This window comes from Eumetopias jubatus, unplaced genomic scaffold (genome assembly GCF_037043125.1).
Source record: "Eumetopias jubatus isolate StellerSeaLion01/CBP00866 unplaced genomic scaffold, mEumJub1_p1.0 scaffold_16, whole genome shotgun sequence".
Taxonomy (NCBI): Eukaryota; Metazoa; Chordata; class Mammalia; order Carnivora; family Otariidae; genus Eumetopias; species Eumetopias jubatus.
Genome location: NW_028274822.1, coordinates 20,106,181 through 20,131,675, shown reverse-complemented (window position 1 = coordinate 20,131,675; position 25,495 = coordinate 20,106,181). Strand labels below are relative to the sequence as shown.

Genomic DNA, 25,495 nt, shown 5'->3' with positions numbered 1-25,495 from the left:
GAGTGTAGGCGATGGGCAGAATGGACACTTCAGTAATGAAACAAGATAATGTCCTACAGCTCAGCAGTTTTCAACTGAGAGAGGAAACGGAGCATCACTGGGATGTTGGGAGGTGTGGAATTACAGCTAAACCACTGAAAACTGGGAATCTGATCTATACAGAACCCCCATGGTTGCCATGACTAGTGGAGTGTATGGGAAACAGGAACTCTTTCCTTTGGGTGTGGCACCACAGGTCAAAGCTGTCACTGGGGACAGAAGCTGGTAAGCGGAAGTGGAAATGCACATGGGAGACGCAGGCCACCTACTCTCAAGTCTACTGTCACTCTGCCCCCTGCAGTAGACTCTTCAAAACTACAGACGGTAAATAAATGACAAGGATCCACCATAGCTGAAATTGTATAGCTCAAATACATGTATTTATGTCCGAAGGAGGCTAACATTGTCATAAAGAAAGCACGGAATAAAACACCACAAACAGAACACTGGCAAAGAAAAGCCGCAAGGGCTTACAAAGGTGATCTGTTCTGCCTTTGATCTCAGAAACAAGATAACTATAAGAATAATAGGTGTATACCGTTTTTACATTCATTACAGAGTCCTTGTGTACATGCATGGAAAGGCAGAGAATGAGATTTCATAAACTAACCATGTCGCCCCCATAACCATGTACATCTGCCTTACCAAGCGTTCGTGTGGATGCAAGCTACAGTAGCTGCTAGACTGTGGAATATGAGAAGAACTGCCCAACATTCCTCCGTAGCCAGGCTGATTCATCCCACTGGAGGAGCTCCAAGGGTCACTGCTGTGATGGCCATCTGTAAAGGACAAAGAAAACCATGACTTTTTGGAGGCATTCAGCCTTGCCCTACAGAATAGGGTTTTTTTCATATACTTGAAAATGGCTGCCTGTTGTGTATTCATCTTTGTGCTGTTTGCTGATTACATCAGAAGACAGTCATCTTTCTTTTTTCCCAAGTGGCTCTATATTGCCAAACAAATGTAAATATTTACCATAGGCAGCGTTCTTAGTAAAAATTCCGCTATAAAAGAACAGAACACATTTCTATGTAGAATTATATCAAGTCAGCCAGGTAAACAATACTAAAGAAAACATTTCTTGAAAGTCCCCTGACCTCCTTTTCTATGGAAACTAACAGTTAAATTGTTCCTAAATTTTGTGATGAAAATAAAATACTTAACACATTATAGAGCTGACACGTTTACAAGTTTTAAATGCAGATAAAGCAATAAGAATGAAAAAGAACATCTCAGATTTAAAAGACGAAATTTCCTTTTTATTACATACACGGTAGAATTAAAGTTGAAATTACATTATAATTTATAGGGAACATGAGTCTCAGATATCTAGTTCTGAGTTTTCTTTTTTAACTTTTATTTTTTGGTGCATAATTCTATAGCTACCTTAAGTCTTCAGTAGCAGTTGAAAGGGTACACACGTATCATAAGGTAGATATTACACTAGAGATGATTTTAAGAGGTTCTGGATTTTATAAAGCTATAAGTTAAAAAGAGGTTTAAAATGATGTGGACATTATATGAAGTACCTTTCAATATTAAGTTAACCTTTTGTTAACAGCCTATTTAAAACATTTTTATAGATTCTTTTTCTTTTCTGGTCTATTGGCCTAGAAGTTACTATTAGGGATCACTGGTGTTTGGTTTGGGTTTCTCAAAATGAAGGTGGTTGGTGGGGGTGGGGTGGGCAGGAATCTATGTCATTGCTGAATTCGGATTTTCCCTTCTTTCAACGGTTTAACAGAAATTATTGAATGTCAGCTGAATGCCAGGCCATCAGCTGGGTGTTCACAGAACAGCAGGTACCGCCTCCTTGAAAATAAGATTATTTTCACTGTATATGTTACATAATAAAGACCTTTTGAAAATTTAGGCAATAGGCAAGTTAAATCCAACACTATATACCACAAAGCTTTTTTTTCACTGAGCTTTTATATCTAGAAGTTAGAATTCCAAAAACTGGAATAGTTTCAGGACAGGGAGGAATGATCAATAGATTTCTTAAAAAAAAATCCTGTGATTTTGACAACTTAAGAGTTTTAATTAGAAGATGGAAATTCAACTGAAAAATGAGAGGTCACATGGTAGTGAGTTTAAAATATGCTCCTGACAGTCCCTGAGTATCTTTCACCCAAACTGTGTGTTTTTTTAAGACCTGAATCCTCCGGGCACCATGCGCCCATCACTGAAGGAAGCCGATGTGAGACAGGATCACGAGGTGCTGTTTCTGTGATCCTAATGGGAAAACACAGGACTTTCTAGAAGTTACTATTCATGCATTTAAGATTTAGCCTTCAGGTTGTGGAAGTTTAGATGTCACCTTAAATTCAAAGATGAAGTTAAGGCCCTAACATTTCAAATAGATGGCATCTATGACAAATAAATTGAGAATATGTATCATTGAACGAGAGTCTCCTGAAACATTCTGACAACATGATGTACTATATGGAAATACATTTAGGACTTGTTAACACAGAACACTACTCAATGCAGACTTATAAAAATACATACTTTACATAAATTATGCTTTTCACAATAAATTAATATTTATCACATCCCATGATCTTGGCATAATGTTGTTTTGAAAGAATAGAATTAGATGTGGGCAAATTGATTGAGCTCATCATAAATGTCAACTCAATTTTTTTTTTTTTTTGCTTTTTGGGGTATTCATATGCAGAAAAGCAAGTTCGTTCCCCATATTCTGCGTGGTCTGCCGTGGAGAACAGTCTACTGTTTTCTGCTTTAATCTACCTGACTTCCCACGTGGTGTGCACTGTTTAAGCAAGCACCCTCCTGAAGGCAGGTAGAAGAAATCTATCCTGTCAATTTTCTCAGGGAAAATCTGCTTTGAGTGATGAATCCTTGAATTGACCATCTCGATAAGCACTGGTAGCCCAGTTGCTCTGACTGGTTGCAAAAGAGGGGAGTGGAGCCTCAAGTGGCTACTCTTTACAGCTGAAGGGGATAAACCTTTTGTCCCAGCCCAGGATGCCCTCAAGTGACATACCCTGCTGGGTCCCTTTGTGAGTTACACCTAGGACAGGTCACACAGATAAAGGACCCATATGAACATGAGCTGTATTATGCGTGGAAGAAATTCTCTCCATTCCTGAGAGACCCATTTAATTCAATTTTATAGATTTCCCATGGAATTTCACATGTGAACTAGCAACCTGAAAAAGCGAATACTCTGAAGGACAAGAAAAAAAGTCCCTTTTAATCAGAATGACTTTGAGGATGTCCACTGCAAGCTAAGTGAGACACCCAGCTGCTCCCCAGTTACTTGCTGCTCCAAGGTGCTCCCCGTCCCAGTGACACGGCCCTTCCTAGAGCAGCACGAAAAGGAAATCCCACAGCACTTTGCCAAGGCATGCTCAAAAAAGGTTTTCACACCCGGGCAGAAAGAGTTGAAAGTTCTGCGTACAGGTACAGGAGTTCTTGGTAAATTCCACATCCAAATTTCAGAGTATTAACTTGGCAACGAGATCATCATATTTTGATAAATAAGTGCCACAGGCTTATCAGGGATGAAGCCTTAGGTGCATCTTCTGGACAGTCTATTCTTACGCGCAGCTGGCGTCATTCTAACTATTCCAGTCTTTTCCAAGCAGCAGAAAGGAATTGGGCTACCAGTGGCAAGACTGTCAGCTCAGGGGGACGCATCCATATCCATTTCATTAAATAAACGGCACAGTTAAAAGAATAAATATACTTCAGCTACTATGAAACTGTAATTTTGTCAATTTGTCTGGGACAAAAGCTGGGTCTTTTACTCCAAATCAATTACCATGTTGGGGTGGAGCTTTTGCTGTGTAATGAAATAATATTCAGTCTTGAGATAGGTTGCTTTATCTTAAATGGGGCTCTTGTTCGTATCTATAAATTAATAAGTGGCTAAAATTTTTATATGAAGTTATACATAAGGACAATGTGTTCCCAGTTGGCTAGATCCAGGATGCTCAAAATACACACTGAACCAAAACACTTCTAAAAATACACACACATTCTTCTTGGGGACAGAAGAAGCTGAAATGATCTGTCATGGAAGACCATCCCCCAAGAAGCGTCAGTTCTAAGTGAAGTCAACCAGTTTAATCTTAACTCATCATTGCTCAAGGGGCTTTGGTTTAAAAAATAAGTCTTAGTCAAGTTTTAATTAATTGATGAATTTTTAATGAATTCAATTCCTAAAGAAGAGCATGACCTTCAATAGTTTCCACTTGCCTAGTATTCCATTTCTTGAGTATCAGTTCAGCAGTCTTTTGCCCCACATATGACCTGAAAAGACCCAGGGAGATTCTGCCCCGTGGATTTCCCCGCAGAAGTGGCAGCATCTTACCCTGCATGAAGAAGGAGCTAGGGAAAGTGCTGGCTGCTGGTTTCGAGGAAGGGTAGCCTGGCGAGTCCCTATTGTAGTCGGCAGTGCTTGCTGATGGAGCATAAACCTGAGGAAGGAGAGACAATTTAGTTTTGCTTGCTGCATTGACCAAAGCACCTCAAGGTCCATTACTTGATAAGAAGCAGGCACAAAATGCTAAATTTCCATGTCCATTCCAAATCTGATCAAACCCTAGAACACTGCCCCTTTCAGAATACAGAAAAACAAACAACAACAACAAAAATGCTGAGCAGATTTCTGTGACTGGAAAACTAGAGGCAGGGGATATTTTCTAGTCACAGGCAAGAACACCGAGAATTATGTCTAGTTAAGTATATTATATAAGACCACAGGGTCGTCTTGTCCAAGCATCTTTTTTTTTTTAAACATAGAAGGCCTCTGAGCTCATGAAAGGTGCAAACAGAAGGGCACGCATCAAGCCTCTCCCTCTTGCTCTACCTTTCAATTAAAATGTTCACTTCTGAGAGAAAGAGGCAGAGAGAGAGAAAACAAATGCACTATCCAGACCACAGAAAGTGACAAATACATCTTGGAATATTAAATTCCCATAGTGTCAGCTTTTTGCAGAGATGCATGAGAAAGACCATTAAAAGCCGAGATCTACATAGACCACCAACAATCAGTATGCACACAGGAAGGGGGGGGCACTACTTTATAGTTCTTATTATATTTGTGTGTGCAATAAACTTAAAAAAGTGTGCCAAAATCCTAATTTACTGAACATTCGTTTACTAATACTCATGAGACTTGGGGAACAGTCCTTTATAAAAATAGCCTGTGTATTTTCTTGTTTATGTTTCCTCTAAAGAAGGCAGCATAGTCGAAAAGCATAAATTCATAAGGTATAGTTTAACTTTAATTGGTTTCCCCCCTTGCCTTTTCTGCTAAATATAATTTTTTCAAATCCCTATTTTCTTTTGCTCCAAAAGTTCCTCTCTCCAGATGGTCGGAGAGACTGAAACACTGTCATCCTCTTGATGAAAATGGATACCTTCCTGCCTCCATTTTGAAGCAGGCAGCGGCTCACGAAATTGGCAGTGAGCCTACAGTGATATTCTCAGGTCACAGTAAAAGAAAGAGAAATTCACCAATAAAAAGGCAACTGCAGAGTTACCAAAAAATACTCCCATTTTTTTTTTTTTTACAGTGCACATCGAATAAACACCCTAGGAAAAATTATATAATTGCTCTCAGAACACCATGAATCACAAACCAAGCATTAATACAAGGTTTAGGATTTCACAAAGGATAGGTCCACAGAGACAGATGTGGGAAAATATGCATACACATACATACATCAAATAAATGCTACATATGCCCCACAGTGCCCTTGAAAATTAGGAGGTCCTGGAGACTGAACAAAACAAAAACAAACCAGAAGAACCCAGGCACACGTTAGAAAACAAGGATTTTCTTCAGTCATGGAGGGATACGAGCCCCATATTTCACAGGCTATATTTCATTTTATTTTTTACTTCTCCTCGTATTTTAAATATATAAATGTCTATTTGCTTCTATTTCCACGGGGCTTACAATAAGGAAGACATCTTTTCAAGCATCTTTAAGAGACAAAGAATAAACCTTAAGCCAGGAATCTCCAAACAAATCAATACCCTTAAAGTTTTGTCATGCAAAGCTCAGTATTTTTCTTGAGAACTATACAACTAATAAACAGTTAGGGAAATACTACTGAATGTGTTTGGAGAAGGTCTTGAGAGTAGGCTAAAAACACAAAAGAAACATTACTGTCTAGAAAAAGGGGAAATTGAAAATTAGATGATCTCATTCTAATGACAGAATAAGCACAATACGGCTACTGTACCTACTACAATATATCTACGGTCTAGGCTGTTAGTCTGACAGCTATTTGGCCAGTTGGTATTAACACAAGCTAAGTGTACTATGTGTTATCCCCAAATTCCAGAAACCAGCACATTTACTATAAAGCTGAAAATAAACTCTGACCCGTATTATGAAATCACTTTATATTTTAAAACAATTGAAATAAGTTCTTTTAGGATAATATATAGTTTCATTTTAATTATACTCTACTACATTATCTTTAAACATGTATATTATTATGTCAATACCATTTGATACACCTAACAAAGTTCACCTTCCCTGCTCCCCCCTTGTGGGCAGAATTAGTTGCTATTTCTTCCAAAGAGATAAGGACAAATCTTTGGTAATTTTACCCATACACAAGGAGGCTACTGGACTATGAATTATGATCAATCTCAAAGATCTAAGAATAAGATCACTTATCCTAAATTCATAAGTACCATTTGCATAAAGAATATCTATGGAGTGACAAAGTTTTTAGGATATAGTATATAATTTCTATTTTTCTGGTGTTGTGGTCAAATGAGGACTCTTTAGATAAGATGAAAGTCTTATTAACAAGAAATGGACAATTGTTTATAGAAAAAAGTAATTTCTGCAAATTTTATAAATTTTCTTTATACTGTAAATTTACAGATCAGGTAAAATGTTATTCTCTTTCCATTTACGTACTTCATCTTTCCCACTTCAAAAGTTACTTTTAAGGTAAGCATCCTACAGAATTATTTATATAAATAAACCATGCATAGAACTATTATTTTTTTTAAAGATTTTATTTTTAAGAAATCTCTACACCCAACATGGGACTTGAACTCACAACCTCGAGATCGAGAGTCGCATGTTCTACTGACTGAGCCAGGCACCCCTATTCTTTTTTAAAGTAGAAGGAATTAAAGAATTTATTTAGTTCAGCTCCCCCCATATTTTAATTATAAGGAATTAAAAAATGGAATGGTCAAAGCAACCGCTCAAGATCTGCAACTTGCCGAACAAACACAACTATCAATTGCTCTTTATTTTAGGTTACTTTCTTTAAAAATGGTGGCGGAGGTATAAGATGATATTTACGAAAACAGATTGATCATAAGGCTCATACTTTAGTTTATCCTTAACGTTTTCATTTTTTTCTTTTTTTATTTGACAGAGAGAGAGAGACAGCAAGAGAGGGAACACAAGCAGGGGGAGAGGGAGAGGGAGAAGCAGGCTTCCCGCGGAGCAGGGAGCCCGATGCGGGGCTCGATCCAGGACCCTGGGATCATGACCTGAGCCGAAGGCAGACGCTTAAGGACTGAGCCACCCAGGAGCCCCTGTTTTCATCTTTAAAAACCTGAATGACCAGGCAGCTCCCTCCTTATTTTTACTTCAGTCAACTATTTTGCCAATTTCTCAATCAAAAGACTCCAAAGTGAGGGTTTCAATAATATATTTAATAGAGACACTAAATTCAGTAAGAAAAGCTCACATCCAATTAATTTCAATTATTACTATTTTAGGTAACTGGAAAGATGACTTAAGTATTTGTTAACTAAAATAGTTTTTTATTTAACAGAACAATGACAAATATCCCAGATATCTTCAAATAGTTGGAGTCATTTTAATGACTAATACCAAAAAACCAGTCCAGTGAAAAATGAAATAAAAATCTCAAACTCTAGTTCAGTGTATTGAAGTGACCCCACCTATGAAACATGAGGAAAAGTCTAAAGGGAAACAAAAATCTACACTTAGTTTTTCTCTGATAAGGTAGCTTAGATCAAGGTGACTTTTGGCATTCTGATTCCTCCCTCAAGAGAAACCAAAGAAGGGTGAAATTTTTGTTGCAAAATTGGAAATGGAGAATCTTGGCCAAAGCTCATAAGCTATAGCTCTTTTAGTGAACTGTTTGTTGAATAAAAGCTTCATGGGGAACTGATAGCAAAGTATATAGTTTATGTCCAAATTTAGCACCATTATCTTTTCACTTACATTTCTGAATTTAAAACAAAATCATACATTTAGAAATTCTGAGTTTAACAAATCTCTCCAGATAACATTAAAAACCCTGAACTGATAAAAATAAAAATATATATTCATTTTACATATTTAGTTTTTGTTGAATTTGAGAAGTATTACTATATTGCATTAGCTGTTCCATCCAAAGTTCCTGATTATCCTTTGCTCAGTCATCAAAGGAATAAAATGATACCTTCTTTTAAATAGAATCTCCGCCTATTAGAAAAGAAGAAAACCAAGCAAACGTGCAAAATGAAGGGAGCAGAATGCATATGCTACCTTTTCCCTTGATGTTCTCATTTTTATCTGTCTTGGCATATCAGTTTCACTTGTGAAGATTTAAAAAATAACAATGAACCATTTGTTTAGGGCCTCTTGTGGAACAGCTTTTGTGCTAGGAGCTCTACACAAGTTACTTCTGACTTTCCTAAGGGTCATACAAGATGATTATTATGAATAGCATCATTCTTACTTCACAGGGCTCAAGGATAGTAGAAAGATCAATTGTATCGTCCCAAACCAGCCTGGGTGTGACTACAAGTTTTACCATTCATCCGTCAGACAACCTTGGACCTGTTCCTTTAACCTCTCTGGTCTCCAGATTCCTACATGTAAGATGGGAATGGCAGAGCCTGCTATGCAAAGTTCTTATGAGAATAAAATGTTATGTTGTGTGTGAAACAACTAGAAGGGTACCTGGCACATATTAAGCATGCAAAAAAAAAATCAGACAATAGGGTTAATGTTGGCTGCTACTGTTTTTATTATCTGAGTAAATGTGACTCAGGAAAGTTAAGCCATTTTTTCTACATTAACAATTAATCAAGTGGTAAAGGCAGGATTTAAACTCTGGGTCATCAGAGTATATATTCTTTCCATAAAAACAACAACAACAACAACAATTCCTTGCTCTTAAAAGGCAAAGAAAAAAAGGTATTTTAAACTATCAACACAAGGCTATACTTTGACCACAGTTTATAGAAAATATTCTTGTGGAGGGGTTCATAATTACCTTTTAAGAAAATAAAATGTGGTAAGGCATGTCCATAGTAAAACCAATCTGTATTAATGTCACTTGCTTCCTGAAGTGGGAAGCTAAGCTCTAAGGGGATACAGAGAAGTGGCTGTTACAGATCATGTGTTACGAGGTGTGTAACTGAGTGGGGCCGAGGGATAACTACTAGGTTGTACAATGCACCTTTAACATTCCTTACCATCACTACCCCTTTGTGAGTCTGCAAGTACCATCTGAATATAGAATTTACAAAGAGAAACAGTTCAGTCTAACTGGAACATTGTAGTTGAGACTTTCAAACTCTTAAAGAGAGTTGCTGTATGCTCCACGATGGCTGGAAAATAACAAAGCAGAATTATAACTTCCGGTGCCCAAGTGCTAGCAAGGCTCACCTACTAGTCTAGACCTTGGCAGATTTTACAAATATTCTAAACTGTGACAGCAAAACACTCAAATGCCAGGCATTCACAAAGCTAGGCATATGCTTTGATGCTTCCCAGCATTTAATGGGGAAAAGTACTTGGAGGTGGATCAGCTGACTACTCAGGCAACTGGGCCAGACCCTCAACTCTTAAAATGTTTTTTGAACAACATGGGTCCCAGTAAGAGAAAAGAAAGGCTCAAGGGCAGTGACACCTCCATATTCAGGAGAGTTAATATGGACACTGTAATTGTGCCACATGACCAAGTTAAAGGTACATTGCTAACTGATCCATAATGCAAGGGGAAGATGTGCTTAAAAGAGGCAATCTTCAGAGAGTACAGAGAAAGACTTGGCATGATAGTAGAACCCAGACCAACTGGGTTCAAATTCCAGCTCTCACAATTAATTGTGAGCTGGCTGGTGATGTCGTGAGTCTCAGTTTTCTCACTTGTGAAACGAGGTTATTCTTTTTGTGAGCATTAGAGATAATATCTGTCAAGCATAATTAAGAATTACTGTTGTAGGCACTCAGTAAATGGTGGTATTATTCACATCTTGTTGTAAGTGCTAGTCACTGCTTTTAGCTATTTTTAAAGTGTCTAGAATGGGGCTATCCAGTACAGTAGCCATTAGTAATATGTAGTTATTTGAATTAAGCTTAATTAAAGTTACATAAAGTTAAATATTCATTCCCTTAGTCACACTAGACACATTAGCCAAGTGCTCACTAGCCATTCGTGGCCACTGGCTACCATATTGGATATCACCAACCTAGAAATTTCCCACTACGACAGACAATTTTGTTGGAAGCACTGGGCTAGAGTCATCCTTGTCTATGAAGAGTCCTACTGGGCCATGTGTGTCACCCTCTGTTAGAGCAGCTATGACAAAAATGCCAGCTCATTTAAGACTTAATATTCCCTTTAGGCTTCAAAAGCAATAACTCTTTTGGTGGACTGGTTGGAGAGGTAACTTCTAGGTATCCCTAGTCCCTAGCACACAGCTGGTGTTAGTAAATGTTGATGCTACTGAAGGGTAGGACATTTAGGTTTTAGTTTTATTTATTATGTTTAGAGTCCCCTGTACTACGACATATTTTTTAAAGTCCTTTTATAACCATCTGCCAAAATTCCTGCAAATTGTACCAAGTGGAACACGAGGCAAGAGTATCTGTGACTCTAGGTTTCTGGATGCGTAGGAAGCAAAAGAAATTCTTCAACTGCAATTTTGTCCTTGGCCCCTAGTGTCTTTGGCAAAGGAATTATAGTTAGACATGGTGTGATCACTTTTTCCAGACGATAAAAGTTGAACAGATGTTTAAGTTTTTCTGATCATGTGTTTTCACATTATTGGTAATTGGGTCCCTCTATTCTACTCTCACTTCATTTTTATTACTTTTTCTTTTTCTTTTTTTAATCTTTTTTATATGACTTCTTTACAGATGCTCCTTTCTCTTTTCATGCATTTTTCCACCTGCTGCTTCTGTCCTGCCTCTTGGCATATTTTTAAAGCTCAAGTGCTTTCAACCTTATTTTACAAATGAGCAAAGGAAGAGGTTAATGGACTTACCCAAGGGCCTGGACGGAGCCCAGGGCCCCTGACTTTGTATCCAGTCCTCTTGGCACTCTCCTTTCTAAAGTCTTTTTTAACTTTATAACTTAAATATTCTAATGGGCAGTAAAATGGCATAAAAGGTTAATAAACAGATTCAAGTAACAGAGTTGAGTAAGTTATTATAAGGTTTAAAGGCAGTTAATAATGCTCAAGGGCATATAACAGTCAGGCAGTAAATAATCCAAGAGTGCAAAAAACCAAAACCAACAGCAAACTCCAGGAATAAAAATTATGCACCTGGTACATTCTCAGTACAGTAGATATATCAAGTCAAGGAATATTTACTAATGGTAGAAAAATCCTACTTCATTTCCAGGTGATGGTTAAAGGCGAATCTGCATTATTGTCACATAAATAGGAAATCTATTTAGAGGTAACACATAAATGTCTGCAGTATATTGACAAACTGATGGATATTTAATTATAAATAGAAAATTTCAAAAGTTGTAGGCTATTGAAATAGTGAAGCTTTTATGACCATCTAAATCACCTGAAGCTTTTATAGGAATTAACCAAATAGTTCTAAATGCCCTAAAATAACTCCTGGTTAGAAGAGGTCCCCCCCCACCCACAAACTATCTTTATTGGTAGTCTGAAAAAAAATCACAATTATCTAAACATATAAAAAATGTACCATTAGTGTATATGATATTCCTATTTTTTCCACTAACAAGCAATTACCTGTCTTCACTCTGCTATATTCATCACAAAAATATGTATATGATCCCCCTAAAAGAAATTCCTCGAGTATATATTTTTTAAATATTTCATTTATTTATTTTGTGAGAGAGCATGCAAGCGTGCATGCACATGTGTGCAAGCGGGGGTGGGGGGGCAGAGGAAGAGGGAGAGAGAGAATCTTAAGCAGGCTCTATGCTCAGCACAGAGCCTGATGCAGGGCTCGATCTCACGACCCTGAGATCATGACCTGAGCCGAAATCAAGAGTCAGATGCTTAACCCACTGAACCACCCAGGCACCCCAAGTATGTAATATATCTAGAACACAAATCATTTTGAACACACATCCATACACCCCATCACAAACATCACATATAATTTTTCCACTCTTCTAAATATCAGCTGAGTTTTGATGATTTGTTCATGATCAGATCAGTCCCTGAAATCTGAAGCTATGTCCTATAAATGAATTGGAGCCAAGAGTTTTATTCTTCTCAGCCACCAAATTCCCTTTTCTGTGTTAAGAAGTAGTAAAATTGTAAAAGTTTTAATTCCCTTCTTTGTTTGTATCTTTACCAATCAAATTCTGTAACTGGAAGACATCACAAAGACCCCAGAGAAAGCAACAGGAAGGAGAAGAAAGGCCCTGAGTGATGCATAAGGGATCAGTCTCCAGAGTTGTGTAAGCAGGCAGAGGTGGATAGCCTGCAGGCAATGCATTTCCCTAGGAGTGCACCAGGTCTGTGGCAAGACCAGTGATTTCGCAGTGAAAAAGTGAGCTGGACCCATTATCATGTGCCTCCTGCATGCAAGCTCCCCAGGAGCTAGGAAAAACCTGGTGTTCTTTATGGGCGGGCAGCTCTACCTTGTTCCTTTTTTTCTTCAAATAAAAAGGCAAGGACAATTCTTATGTTGTTGTTGTTTTTTTATATAGCTAGCTGCAGTATATTTTTCAAATCCCTAAATCAAATTTCAAACGCTAAAAATAAAATGAGTCCATGTAGCCTTTGATGTGTACAAAAATTTACAAGGGACGGAAAAAAAATCCCGCTCCAATTTTTTTAAAAAAGCACAAAGAATTACTAATAATTGTACAATAATATTATCGTAATTTAAATCTACATAGTATCCTGTTATTTTAGAAGGATTTTTAATGTGTTATCATTGCAAACCTTAGACAGTAAAACAGCCAGGAAAGGTACGGTGGGGCTTACTCTGCTATGATATGATAGATATACTGTGATATAGAATGTTTGAGATTTTAAGTTGTTTTCACATATTATCCTACAACCATCTCAGTGATGCATGCAGGGAGTTGCCAATTAGAAAAAAGGAAAGAAGTCATTTTACGGTATCATCGCTTAACACTCTCCAGAAACGAAAAAGGACCTGGTCCCAATGCCTGCCAGCCCCAAGCTCTTGTCACACTTGGCATGACAAAAATCATGACAAAGATAAAAATAGCTAACACTTTACTTAGGACATGCCAGACACTATTCCAGAAAAAAAAAAAAAGGTACCTATACTACCTATATTCACTTTGTACACTAAAACTGCTGTTTGATCATCATCTCAATTTTATAAATAAGGCATCTAAGAGAGACGTTAAGTAACTCGCTCAAAGTCACACAGCTAGTTAATTGGCAAATTGGGCAAAATCGTGTAGGTTTGTTTCAGAGTTTGAGCTGTAACCACCATTCTACACCATTATCTCTTAATGGCTAAGAATTCTCTCCAGGGTGTTCATGGACTCCTCCCAACACCCAGCTCTATGCATTCCAGGCACCTTACATCCACGCCCTGGCCATTTAGCATTCTTAGTGGCTAAGAATGCCTTTTTGCCTCAAGAGAACACGAGGTGGTCACGATCCGGGGGCACAAAGAAGGCTCTTGCACGCAGCTACAGGAGGACCATTCATCTGTCTTCCAGGCATGAAGCTGAGCAAAGTAGCAGCAGGTATCAATACTTTTTGTTCAATCGTACTAATGTCAGAGAGAAGGGCAGTAATCTGCTGCAAGTTACACTGGCATTTAGCGGTGAAACCAGACCCAGGCCTAAAAACCAGGACACTAAACTGATAATAAAAAGCACCATATTATGACTTAAAGCATTCAAGCGAAGTGTTAATATAGTTCCGTCTATGTGTACTAGCCTCTGGCTCCAAATACTTCTTTTTATTTTTACACCTGCATTTCTCTTCCTCTTGGCACGAAGTGAGCAGACACTGTATGTTTGCTATTACTTTCAGCATGGTATATCACAGGAATGCCCACTGCCAACATTCTGAGTACCTTGGCCCTAGCTGAGAATGCCTTAAACTGATTCAGTTACACCTGGATAAAGATCTCTTGAAACACTTAATTGTATAAAATTTGGTCCAGGTGAAATCTGACTTCCTGTTTACATTCTTTATGTTACTTATTCACGTGGGACTTGGCCTCATCACCAAGCTCAGGATGGACGCAGATAGATGACTGTGGATGTTAAGTGCATCACAATTCTTTAATATGTTCCAAACACCTAGCCAATTTGTTTCCAAGCTTTTATTTATTGAATGTTCATCAGAAATTAAAGGTAATGTTAAGAAGAACATGACTTTCAATTTCTAACTTAAACAGATGTAACTAAATGATTTGATCTCTGCTGCTATCACATCACATTCATGATTGTTAATTATTTCTAACAGATCATATCCCATCTCAACACTATAGACTATCACCAACCACAGAAACAACAAGGCTTAACCAAATATTATGGAAATATGTGCGGACGCGTGTGTGTGACATCCAACGCAGAAGAGGCTCAAGTAGTGGCTAAGTATATGCATGAATGAATGAACACAACATACACACCAAACTAAGAATAACATCATAAAATCGAGAGAGATAAACATTCATTGTTCTGCCAAAACAGATTTTAGTGCTCTTCTCTATGTTTGAGGGCTGGACTTGTGTTAGGAGGTAGAGACAATGATCTGTACTAACCCATACTTAAGGGTTCTAAGAGTATTCTCCACCCTCTTGCCTCTGAACCCAAGACTATAGGTTGATGCCTGAAGCCTAGAGCTGACATCCTTCAGTGGATGTTAATAAGTTTGTCTTTTAAGAAGGGATCTAAGCTCAAATAATTTGGGGCACCGTTGGGATAAACATATAGCTTCAATGCTGCAGACCTTAGTCCATGAACATTACCAGGAGGGGTAAAAGCCTACACCCCTGGGAAAAACTCCACAGTCACAAACCCACTTTTCAACATATCTCCAATCATTCCCTATCTCAGGAAATGTTATCTGCTTGGAGCTACTACAATTCAATGTGATGAGGTCTCAGATCTCTTCTCAAGAAATAATTTTTAGAAAGAATGAGAAAAAAGTGGAAGAGTGTACAAGGGTCCAGAGGGGGCTTTACAAGAAGGGAAAGCGCCACCAAAGAAAAACACTGATTACGTTATAGTTTGACCTTGTGCAACCTAAACGTGCTAACCCTATTCCTCCAGTCCAAGGTCTGCAGGGCTGCATTTGTGCATAATGAGCATAGAGGGCCAGAGAGCCATCATTCCTAAGTCAACATTCCTTCCCAGGAAGCCAGAGGGCTTAGAGAGAAAGTTGTGTCAGACAAAAGCTGAAAGACACTTTAAAAAGTAGAGCCCCAAGCAAAAAAAAGAAAAAGATAGCAAGGCCAAGGTTCTAACTGATATTGCAAAGACAAGAGGAACGGTCAAAGAAACAATTCACAAAAGGGGATATGTATTTCTCTAGATACCTTCTTTGCCTTGAACTTAACAGTATAAAAGGAAATTTGGTATAATTCTATGATTAGTCATTATAAAAAGTTCATATCTTTGTAATGTTTTAAATTATAAAGACTTTCTGGGGTACCTGAGGGGCTGTCTGTTAAGCGTCTGCCTTTAGCTCAGCTCATGATCCCGGGGTCCTGGGTTCGAGCTCCACATCGGGCTCCCTGCTCAGTGGGGAGCCTGATTCTCCCTCTCGCTCTGCCCTTCCACCCCGCTTGTGCTGTCTCTATCGTGTGCACAAATAAATAAAATCTTAAAAAAACCTAAAAAAAGGCTTTCTGTTTCCATTACCTTATTTAAGAATCATTTTGAGACATATTATCTTTCCAAGCAGTCACCCAGCCCACCCTGGGTGTTTTTTTTACACTTTTTGTCTCACTGACACACTTAGAGAGAAAGTTGGGAGAGCTTTTGAGAGACAAAAGCTGGGAGAGCTTTTACATGGCTGGGTGGGGACAGCCGTGGGGCTATGATCTACCTAGATTTTTTTCATTCCAAATCCCAAGTTAGAATTGTTAGCACCTGATCAGAATGTCTTTCCAAATCACCTACGGTCTAAGGAATCTGGAGATCTAATTTTTGTATTAGAAAATGATATCTACTAATGTTAACTAGAGTTAAAGATGAACCCTATGCTGTTGTTTGAAGCATCGAGCTTAGCCCTCGGTGCTTCAGACAGATGCCATCATCTTCTGTTTACTGAGAGACTTGTTAGGAACAGTGAGTTTCCAATTTGGTGAAGTTTTGAATAGGAATCATTGCCATGGTACACTGTAAAATCATTACCCCAGCCTCCTCCCTTTCACAGAGGTGGAAAGAAAAGCACAAATTGTCTTTCTTCTGTCAAAACATATGGCCCTAACTCCTTTCAACTGAAAACAAAAGCATGAAATAATTACCAAATATAAGACTGTGGCACACACTGCAATGAAAGAAAAATAAGTATGTGAATTGTCAATATTTCTGTCCAATCAACCACCTCTTTATCTGCTATCCGTTTAAGGACCTGCCCCTCTCTCACGCCCAGGGCAAACTTTTAGGTAAAATCAGCCAGCGATATTTCACTGATGTAACACACAGCAGAGATTTTAGCTAGCACAAGGCTAGGTACTTTGGTACATTAAAAAAAAAAGGACTCTAGAATTATCATTAGGAGCCAGTCCAGAGACCTCAGATGTATAACAAGCAACTAGAAGACATACGTAAGTGAGTTGTATTTGTACAAAATATTTATGCCAAAGAAATGTCAAGGGAATTATCCAGGGTTATTCAAAGAATTCTTGAGGACGTGAGGGCTTAATAAAGAAGGGCAATAATATTCCTCAAAGGGAACAGGGCAGTAGAAGAACAAATTACCAATAAACAGTGCACCTCTTCAGGAACATTTAAAATATTATGGGGCGCCTGGGTGCTCAGTTGGTTAAGCGTCAGACTCAATTTTGGCTCAGGTCATGATTTCAGAGTCATGAGATATAGCCCTGCACTGGGCTCCAGGCTCAGTGAGGAGTCTGCTTCTCCTTCTTCCTCTGCCCACCCCCTGCTCATGCACACTTGTGCTCTCTCTTTCTCTCTCTCTCTCACCCCCCCCAAAAAAATATATATATATATAAAATTAAGTTGACTTTCTCTAATATTTGAATTTCAGATCCTTTTTCTCATCTGATCTAATTTTTCTTAATTTCAAAGATACACAGTTTAAAGATCTTCTACTGGCTACCTCAAATATTTTTCTGCAATAACAAGGGTATAAATACATATAAACAACAGTAATTAACAATGAAAATTACAGTAAGAATGCCCGTTTGATGTTCATCTAAGAAATGAAACCTTTGATAACTAAATTATTTTTTCAACAACTTTGAATCTTCAAAACTAGAAATGTAAAATCCAGATAATTGCTTAATATTAAGATAAGGGAAGCAGTTTAAGATTCTCAATGTTGACAAAATTAATGAGAGATTTTTTACAAGAAAAGGAACATGGCAGTTTTACATAATCAGAGGCCCAGAATTGATTTTTGTCTTTTTTTTTCTTCCTTGATAAATTAGTATCTAAGTGAGAACTTAAAAGAAATACAGAGAAATGTTAAAAAGAAGCAAGGGATGTTTCCTTTTTTCTTTCACCTGATGGAGAAACATCCATTAGACTATAGCCCTTTGCTTATATAATTAGGATACATTAGGTCCTTTGTCTGGAAAATCTCTTAATCGTAGGTAGATCTGGAATTTCCTAATCTCTAGATAGATGGATTATGTGTCTACCATGTGTGTTTGTGTGTGCCTGTGTGCATGCATATTTGTGTATATTGTGATAAAATTACAGGTTTATAAAATACGGCAGCAGGGGATGGGAAGGAACTGCTTAATGGGTATAGGGTTTCCTTTGGGTGTGATGGAAATGTTCTGAAACTAGACAGATGTGGTGGCTGCTCAACACTGTTAATGTATCAAATACCAGTGAATTGTTCATTTTAAAATGGTAATTTTACGTCATGTGAATTGCACCTCAATCAATGCAAACAAAACAAAACATAGTAGCAGGCTCATAACCTTTATGTTGTCCTTCACAAAAAGTATTAATGAGGACCCATCTGCAGGGAGATGGTATTCCAGTAGTAGAGAGGACCAAAGATGGGTCAAACTTCTTAAGCAGTATGTCTTGTCATCAATTGCTAGATGGAAAATTTAGGCAAATAATGTAGCCCTCTTAGGAGAGGAGGCTGTCTTTCCACTGAAATCAAAACTGCTCTTTCAGCAAAGTCATTCATGATCTCTTTGTTAGCAAACTCAATGGAAACTTTTTTTTAGCAAACTCATTCTACCAAGATGCACTATGGCTTAATGGGAGCATATATATGCCAAACCTATCAAACTGTACATTCAAATATGTATGATTTGTTGTATATCAATTATACCTCAAAAAATCAGTTAAGAAGTTAAAAAAAAGATGAAGTTATGATTCTCCCTCATTGCCAAAATATCTTAAGTGAGTTAACTAGCTATAAATAATGGTCTCTAATGTGCTCTTAGGAGCAGAACATTTTTCCACTTTTGATTCTATTGCTCATTAATTGACTACAGGTAGGTCATTAACCTCTCTTTCAATCTTAAGATATTTGAAAAGTAGAAATCATAACATCTGCTGCTACACAGAGATGCAGTACAAATAAGATCACACACTGAGAAAACACCTTGAAAAAGTATGGACCTCAACGTTCCTCATTTGTATAGCATGTTCAGCACCCTGATGATGCTTGAAATATTTTTTGATGGTGATGAGTCTGGTTTTTTTTAATGGAAAACCTCTTGATAGGTGAACAACATAGTCAGCTTTGGTCTCTAACAAGCACAAACAGGAAGGGTACCAGTGCTGTAATATAGACAGGATCATGGACCAAAATCCTTTTACAAAAATGAGTTCAGTAAGTTTTCATCAAATATTATTTCATCTTCTAAATTGTCCCAGCATTTTACTTCAGAAATGTGTAAATTTTATGAAGTATAGAAGTCTTTTCTCCCATAAAACACAATGGGCTCCTGGGGGGAAGGGGGAAGAGGGTATGATTTGGAGCACATTTCATGCAAAGGCTTGCCCACAGCAGATACCCAAGAAATAGTCACTAAGCAAACAAGGGAAAGAGCCAAAGTAAAAGAGAACCAATTCTTTCTTTCACTATAAAAGCTTACACAGCAGATTTTTAGCACTGAAGTGCCTTACAGAAGTATACCTCAGGTATCTTTATCAAGAAAAACTGTCCTCTGAATCATGAATGGCTTCTTGAAGGTACTGCACACGAGGGGTGAGCCCCTGGCCTCATATTGGGATGAGGACATCATGTGGAGATAACACAGATGTGTAAGATACCACACATACTACACTGCAATTCCACAGACATTCAGCATTGGATGTGCAAAACTTCTCAAGGAACTCACGTAAAATTTATGAATATTGCTGACTTGCTCTACCTGTGATATCTGTTCCTTAGTTTCTGTGTCCACCTTTTAAAAATAAAGACTGCATGAAACCACAACAGAAAGTCAGTCTGTGACTTTAATTCCCCCCCCAAAAAAAAGGTTGAGAAACACAAGTCACAGGTAGGTTAAGAGTACACATCACCTTTAACCGTGTTTTCTACCATTTCTGTTTGATAGGAACCCCCAAACCGACTGGAATGTGATAAGGAGGCATAGCTCAGAATATAAATCAAGCTGCACCCACCACTTTAAAAACTCTCCCTTTCCATCTGCCATCTGATGTGTCCTGTTCTTTCATGGCTCTGTTCAGATGTTTCATCTCATTGGTTTGTATGGCTTGCTTTCCCCTTTGCATGTCTTCTATCTTGTGTTGCTGTCTTCTGTTTTATATTTATGATCTGTTTTCCCAAATATGTTCCAGTTCCCTGGGGTGTGTGTGTGTCTCATTCTCTTTTCCTTCACTCTCTCTGTCTGGTAGATAAGATGCTTGATGCTCATTTTCTGGTGATGATGATGATGATGACAATGACAATGACAATGATGATGGAAAAGCAGCTGGTGATGCCCTTTCTCTATTTCTTTACCTTCCCTCCACATCCACTACCCCAGTGGAACTGCTCAAGAGCTCCTGGATGCTGCAGCCCAAGATCATCTTTATCTCTCAGCAACACTGGACATTGTTGACTACTTCTTCCTTACAGTCAGATTTGCTTCCCTTGGCTTCTCTGACTAGGTTTTCCTGGTCTTTCTCCTATCCTTCTGGACTTTCAAATTCAATGACCTCTTGGGCATACCCATTTGAAGCGCTCCTTATTACAGTCATGATAAGATCTAAACTCCTTTATTGGGTGCACAAGGCAGTGTATGATCTGGCCACTGCTGACCTTTTCAGTCCCATCCCTTACTACTATCCTTTGGCACTATGAGCTCCAGCCATCCTGAATGACTTTCAGATAACAGTATATGCCATGCTCTTCCTTGATCCAGCATTTTGCTTGTTTAATACCCATTCATTCTTGGACCCTGCTTCCTTCAGGCCAAATCTGGGACAGGCACCCCTCCTGTGTCCATCTCTAGCAGTCTGGTGCTCCCTCACCAGTGCATTATCAAACTACATTTGGGCTGTCTAGGTCCTTGTCTATCTCATGTCTGTCTTGTTCAGAGCTATATTCTAGCACCTTATGTCATGGTAGGCAATGAAGTTCCTACCACCATTTGAGTGGAGGAATTAAGAAAAGTACATTAAAAACATTTTAAACAACCAAAATAGCTTCCCTATAAAATAAAATCCACCACCTTTCTAAAACTTCAAACTGATATGACTCAGATGATGGCGCCAGTCCAAAGGACAGATTAAAGATTTTGTCCAAGGACACATCAGTGACTTACCTTCAGTGGGTAAAGCCTGAAGCTCCGCTGATTTTGTTCCCTAAATTCCCCTGTGGTCTGGTCCTGTACTTAAAGCCAGATGCCCAAGAACAAGATACCAAGAGGAGAAGATAAGAGGTCTCTAAGGTCTTTGCAATTGTCCCAGGACTTAGAATCCCTAATGTTGGCTCTCTAGAGTACATTGTGGAAAAGAGAAGGCAAACTCCTACCACCTACAGAGAAGGCTGCAGAGCTCAGGAGTGAAAAAGAACAGGAACTCTGAGCTTGGTAGTAGTGTATGGCTGGGCTACCACCTAATGTCAAGAGAGGGTACCATTTAACCTCATGGAAGTTTTATCTGCAGTAGTTTATCACTTTGATTTAACGGGCAACATCAATTTCTGGGCCAGTTTTTTTTTTTTTTTTTTTTTAATAATGATGCTTTCCTTCTGCTGCACACCAGTCATACCAAAGAGGGCCATACCAGTATGACTGTTCCTAAAGGTGAAATGATCTGTGGTATTTTCTAAAAAAAGTCTGTTGTGAACCAACTGAGTGAGAAAATGCTAAGATTTGCATTTTCTTGAAATGTGATGCTATTTTTGAGCTTCTAATTGAAAAAAATTTAAACTGCAAGTAATTAAGTGTGGGGGAGCACACCAAAGGTGGCTCGTATTTAGGCACATGGTAAACCGATTTGCCGTTGAACTGGGAGGCTAATATTAGGGGTGGGTAAGCCAAACCATGGCTTGTGTTTGTTCAGTGTCTCATACTATTTTTCGAATGTCATGGGCTCAGCAAAACCCAAAACACATTTTCTCAGCACTTCTATTTTTCAACCCATATGTATTTCTAGAGACGTTTAATTCATATGTTTCTGATTTATTTACATGCAAGTCATCAGAATGTTGTTTTGTGTGAACTATTTGATGTCCAGGAAGCCTGTTGAGCCTTTCCTTTGAGGTTTTTCTTTTTTTTTTTTTTCCTTAGGATCAGGAAGCCATGATTTGCAAATACAGAAAGAAAGGAAGGAAGGAAGGAAGGAAGGAAGGAAGGAAGGAAGGAAAGAAAGAAAGAAAGAAAGAAAGAAAGAAAGAAAGAAAGAAAGAAAGAAAGAAAGAAAGAAAGAAAGAAAGAAAGAAAGAAAAAGAAAGACTCATCAAAACCTCCAATATTTTCTCCTCAAAGGTTCAAATTTTGTTCAAAAGGAGGTGGTGTAAAGTCAGTACAATTCTGCAGTTGGAAGACCTTGCATTTTCCTGTTCCTAATTGACATTGCCCTTCTAGATAGTAGTAATGTCTTCCTTGTGGACATAAAAGTGCATATTTGTGCAATGTATGAACAAGAACAGGTCCTAAAGAGAGGCGATGAGCTCTTCAATGTATGAACAAGAACAGGTCCTAAAGAGAGGCGATGAGCTCTTCAAAGATCAAGTGAATGTGTTCTGCAACACGGTATCTGGGGCCAGGGAGGGGGTCTCCACATCTAGAGAGAGGAAAGTAGTTATCACTTTTCCAAGAGAGTCCTGAGAATTTTTCATCCCACCAGGGACTTCTCAGGCATTCTCTTTCCTCAATTTATAAAAGTAACTCTAATTCAAGTGTGATGTGATAGTTGTTTGCATACATCAAAAAAACCCATAATATTATAAATATTTCTCCATCTGTGAGTAACTACAAACTAAGAAAAGAAAGAAAGCAAAAAAGAAAGAAAACTAGTAATTTTACTGCTTTCAAGGAATTAATTAGTTTAAGGATCCCTGTATTCAGACTTTTGACAAAACAGTCTTTTCTTTTTCTTTGATAAGGATTAAGACTCTATATATTAGCACATGTGGGGGCGGGTTCATCTTTTAGGATCATTGGTGTCTACATAAATTCGACCATTTAAAAAGATAATCCAAAATGTAGAAATATTTTAGAAGACTGAATAAAGTTTCAATAGGGAGTGGTTTTTAAAGTAGTGGATAGTTTTTTAAAAAAGAAATTGTATATAAAAAAGTTGCTTCCTCAGCAAACTTACCTAAATTTCAGTCCCAAAACCAAATTAATGCTGGGTAAGAAGCATATAGGTGGTATCCAGCACTATCTCATGCCTCTGTAGTGTGTCTCTAAAACATAAACCCACATTTCCCATCAGACTCTTTATCCTCTGCTGGGGGGACAGATTAGGAATGCTAATTAATCTGAGCAGGGATGGGAAGATTTCTACCTATGCTGCCTTTCAAAACAGAGATATCTCTCTTCCTGAAAACTCTTTTCCATTTCCCATTTCAAAACCAGAATGGTTAGGGCCAAAAGATTGAAAAATTTTCTCAAATCAAATATCTCCCCAGCACAGCTACTGTTAAGTGACCCAACAAGTTCTAAAACAGGCTTACAACCCATACACTACATTATTTTGCTATGAGTCCTCAATAGCATATATTTCAGGAAAGCAACAATTTTTTTTTTTTAAATCACCAAATTGGACTTCTCAACACATCAGTCTTTGAAAGCACCTGATATGGCATGAGCATCAGGTAGAAATGTTAAGTCTTAAGCTGTCAAACTGAAGGGTAATTTAAAGTTATTGTATGTGTCCACTATCAGTCAAATAACCAAGTAGCCACTATCAAAATATATGACTAGAGCAAATCAATTAATCACCAGTTACTGTGAATTCAAACACAGCTCAGAGGACAAAACTGTAGGAAGATTACCAAATAGCAAAATATAATCATTATCAAGACTGAAAGAAGGAAGGAAGGAAGGAAGGAAGGAAGGAAGGAAGAAAGAAAGAAAGAAAGAGAGAAAAACAACCATTTAGAAAGCCAATCTGTATATTTTAAGGATAAACTTGGGTAAAGAAAAAAGGTAGCCCTGGGCAAATATCTTAAGAAACAGTCAACTGCTATTGTAAAATTATGGTCTGTTTTATCTACAGAGTCTATCACACAGACATCTCCCTATAATTTAAGTCAACAACTGAAATTTTTAGTTTTTACTGCCTTTCGATAAAGATCAGCTCTGATGTAGAAATAAATATGAAGTGTGTTGAGTATTATGGTTAAGTTTCAATTGCTGGGCTTCAGAACTAATAATTCACCTCACATTTGAAAAACTTTTTTGGAGGGCCATATTTTTATGTTTTGTTCCTGGTTCGCTGGTTTTCAGTTTAAAAGAAGGAAGATGATAATAGAAACATTCACTCATGAGAAACCGCATTACCTTTTAAAACTATATAAATTCCTAATTGTGAGCAGTATTTCGAAATGCAATAGTTGAAGTAAAAAAGTCATAGCCTCATGGGCTACCCATCTGTAGAACAGATTACAAGACATGTGAATTTGAGAGCATTATAGAAAAATGTTACTTGGAAAGAAAACATTTTCATGGGTAGCTTTAAAAGTGTCTATAATGTTCTTTTCCCTTCTTTGCCTTTCTGTCCCCCAATACTAGACCTTCCCTTGGCAAACTCACAGATGCAATCCCCTGCTGCGCAGCAGTAATGAGGAGCCTCCCCCTGGGTACCCCCCACTGTCACAAATTTAGTCAGAAAGAAGTCACTGTGTATGGGAGAGATGGGTCTCCAGTGTCTCCCTTCTGAAGGGAAATGCTCATATAGACCTAGGCACCCCAACTTGCTCCTCCATTTTATGGCCCGAGATGTACTGGAAAAGAGAACCTCAAAGAAATCCTGCCCCTGTGCATCATATGCTCAAACAATTCAAAGAGGTGTCCTAGATGAAATGCGTGCGTGCTCTCTCTCTCTCTCTCTCTCTCTCTCACACACACACACACACACACACACACATACACTAATCTCTATTGCTGCCATTTTTCAGTGTCATTTCAATGTTTAACAACCTGAACTAATAGCCATTTTAAAACATGTCCCGAGCTTCTGGAGAGAACCCACTCCCCACCACCCATTTGTTTTTTAACTTTAGTATAATTCTGATCATCTTGATGGACCTACCTGCTCTGGGATTTTAACACAGAGCAGACAATTTTTTTTTTTTGTTTGTTTTAATTGAAGGTCCTTAATGTGGGCCACATGTTTCTGGCGGTGATTTGGAAATACAGAGGAGCAGGGGCAGAGAAGGCAAAGTGTAGAGGGTTGGGGAGGGGAGGTGGGGCGGGAGGAGAGTGGGGAGGGGCTGGATGATGAAAAGACCAGTTCCACAAGCAAAGCACATTAGCAACCCAGAGTGGAAAGGGCCGGAAGGAAAACCCACCCACCTCACCCCTGCGTTCATTCTATCAACCTGCAATTGCTGCAATCAAAACCATATGTCGGTTCTTCCAGATCTTTCTCACAGGACAAACATGCAAAGGGCCTCAGGCCTGGCGTTGCCATCAAATGGT

The 25,495-nt window shown here is 38.3% G+C and overlaps 1 protein-coding gene across 15 annotated transcripts in view; it reads right to left on the bottom strand.

The window, feature by feature from the left end:
• TCF4 (transcription factor 4) overlaps window positions 1-25,495 on the bottom strand; it is a 350,984-nt gene that overhangs the window by 52,025 nt on the left and 273,464 nt on the right. For all 15 annotated transcript variants that reach the window (XM_088019640.1, XM_028102890.2, XM_028102892.2 and 12 more), the window contains 2 exons: window positions 4,382-4,487; window positions 685-818 (listed from right to left, as the gene is read on the bottom strand). In XM_088019640.1, coding sequence (XP_087875766.1) covers window positions 685-818; window positions 4,382-4,487 — 240 coding nt within the window. The remainder of the gene's footprint in view (window positions 1-684; window positions 819-4,381; window positions 4,488-25,495) is intronic.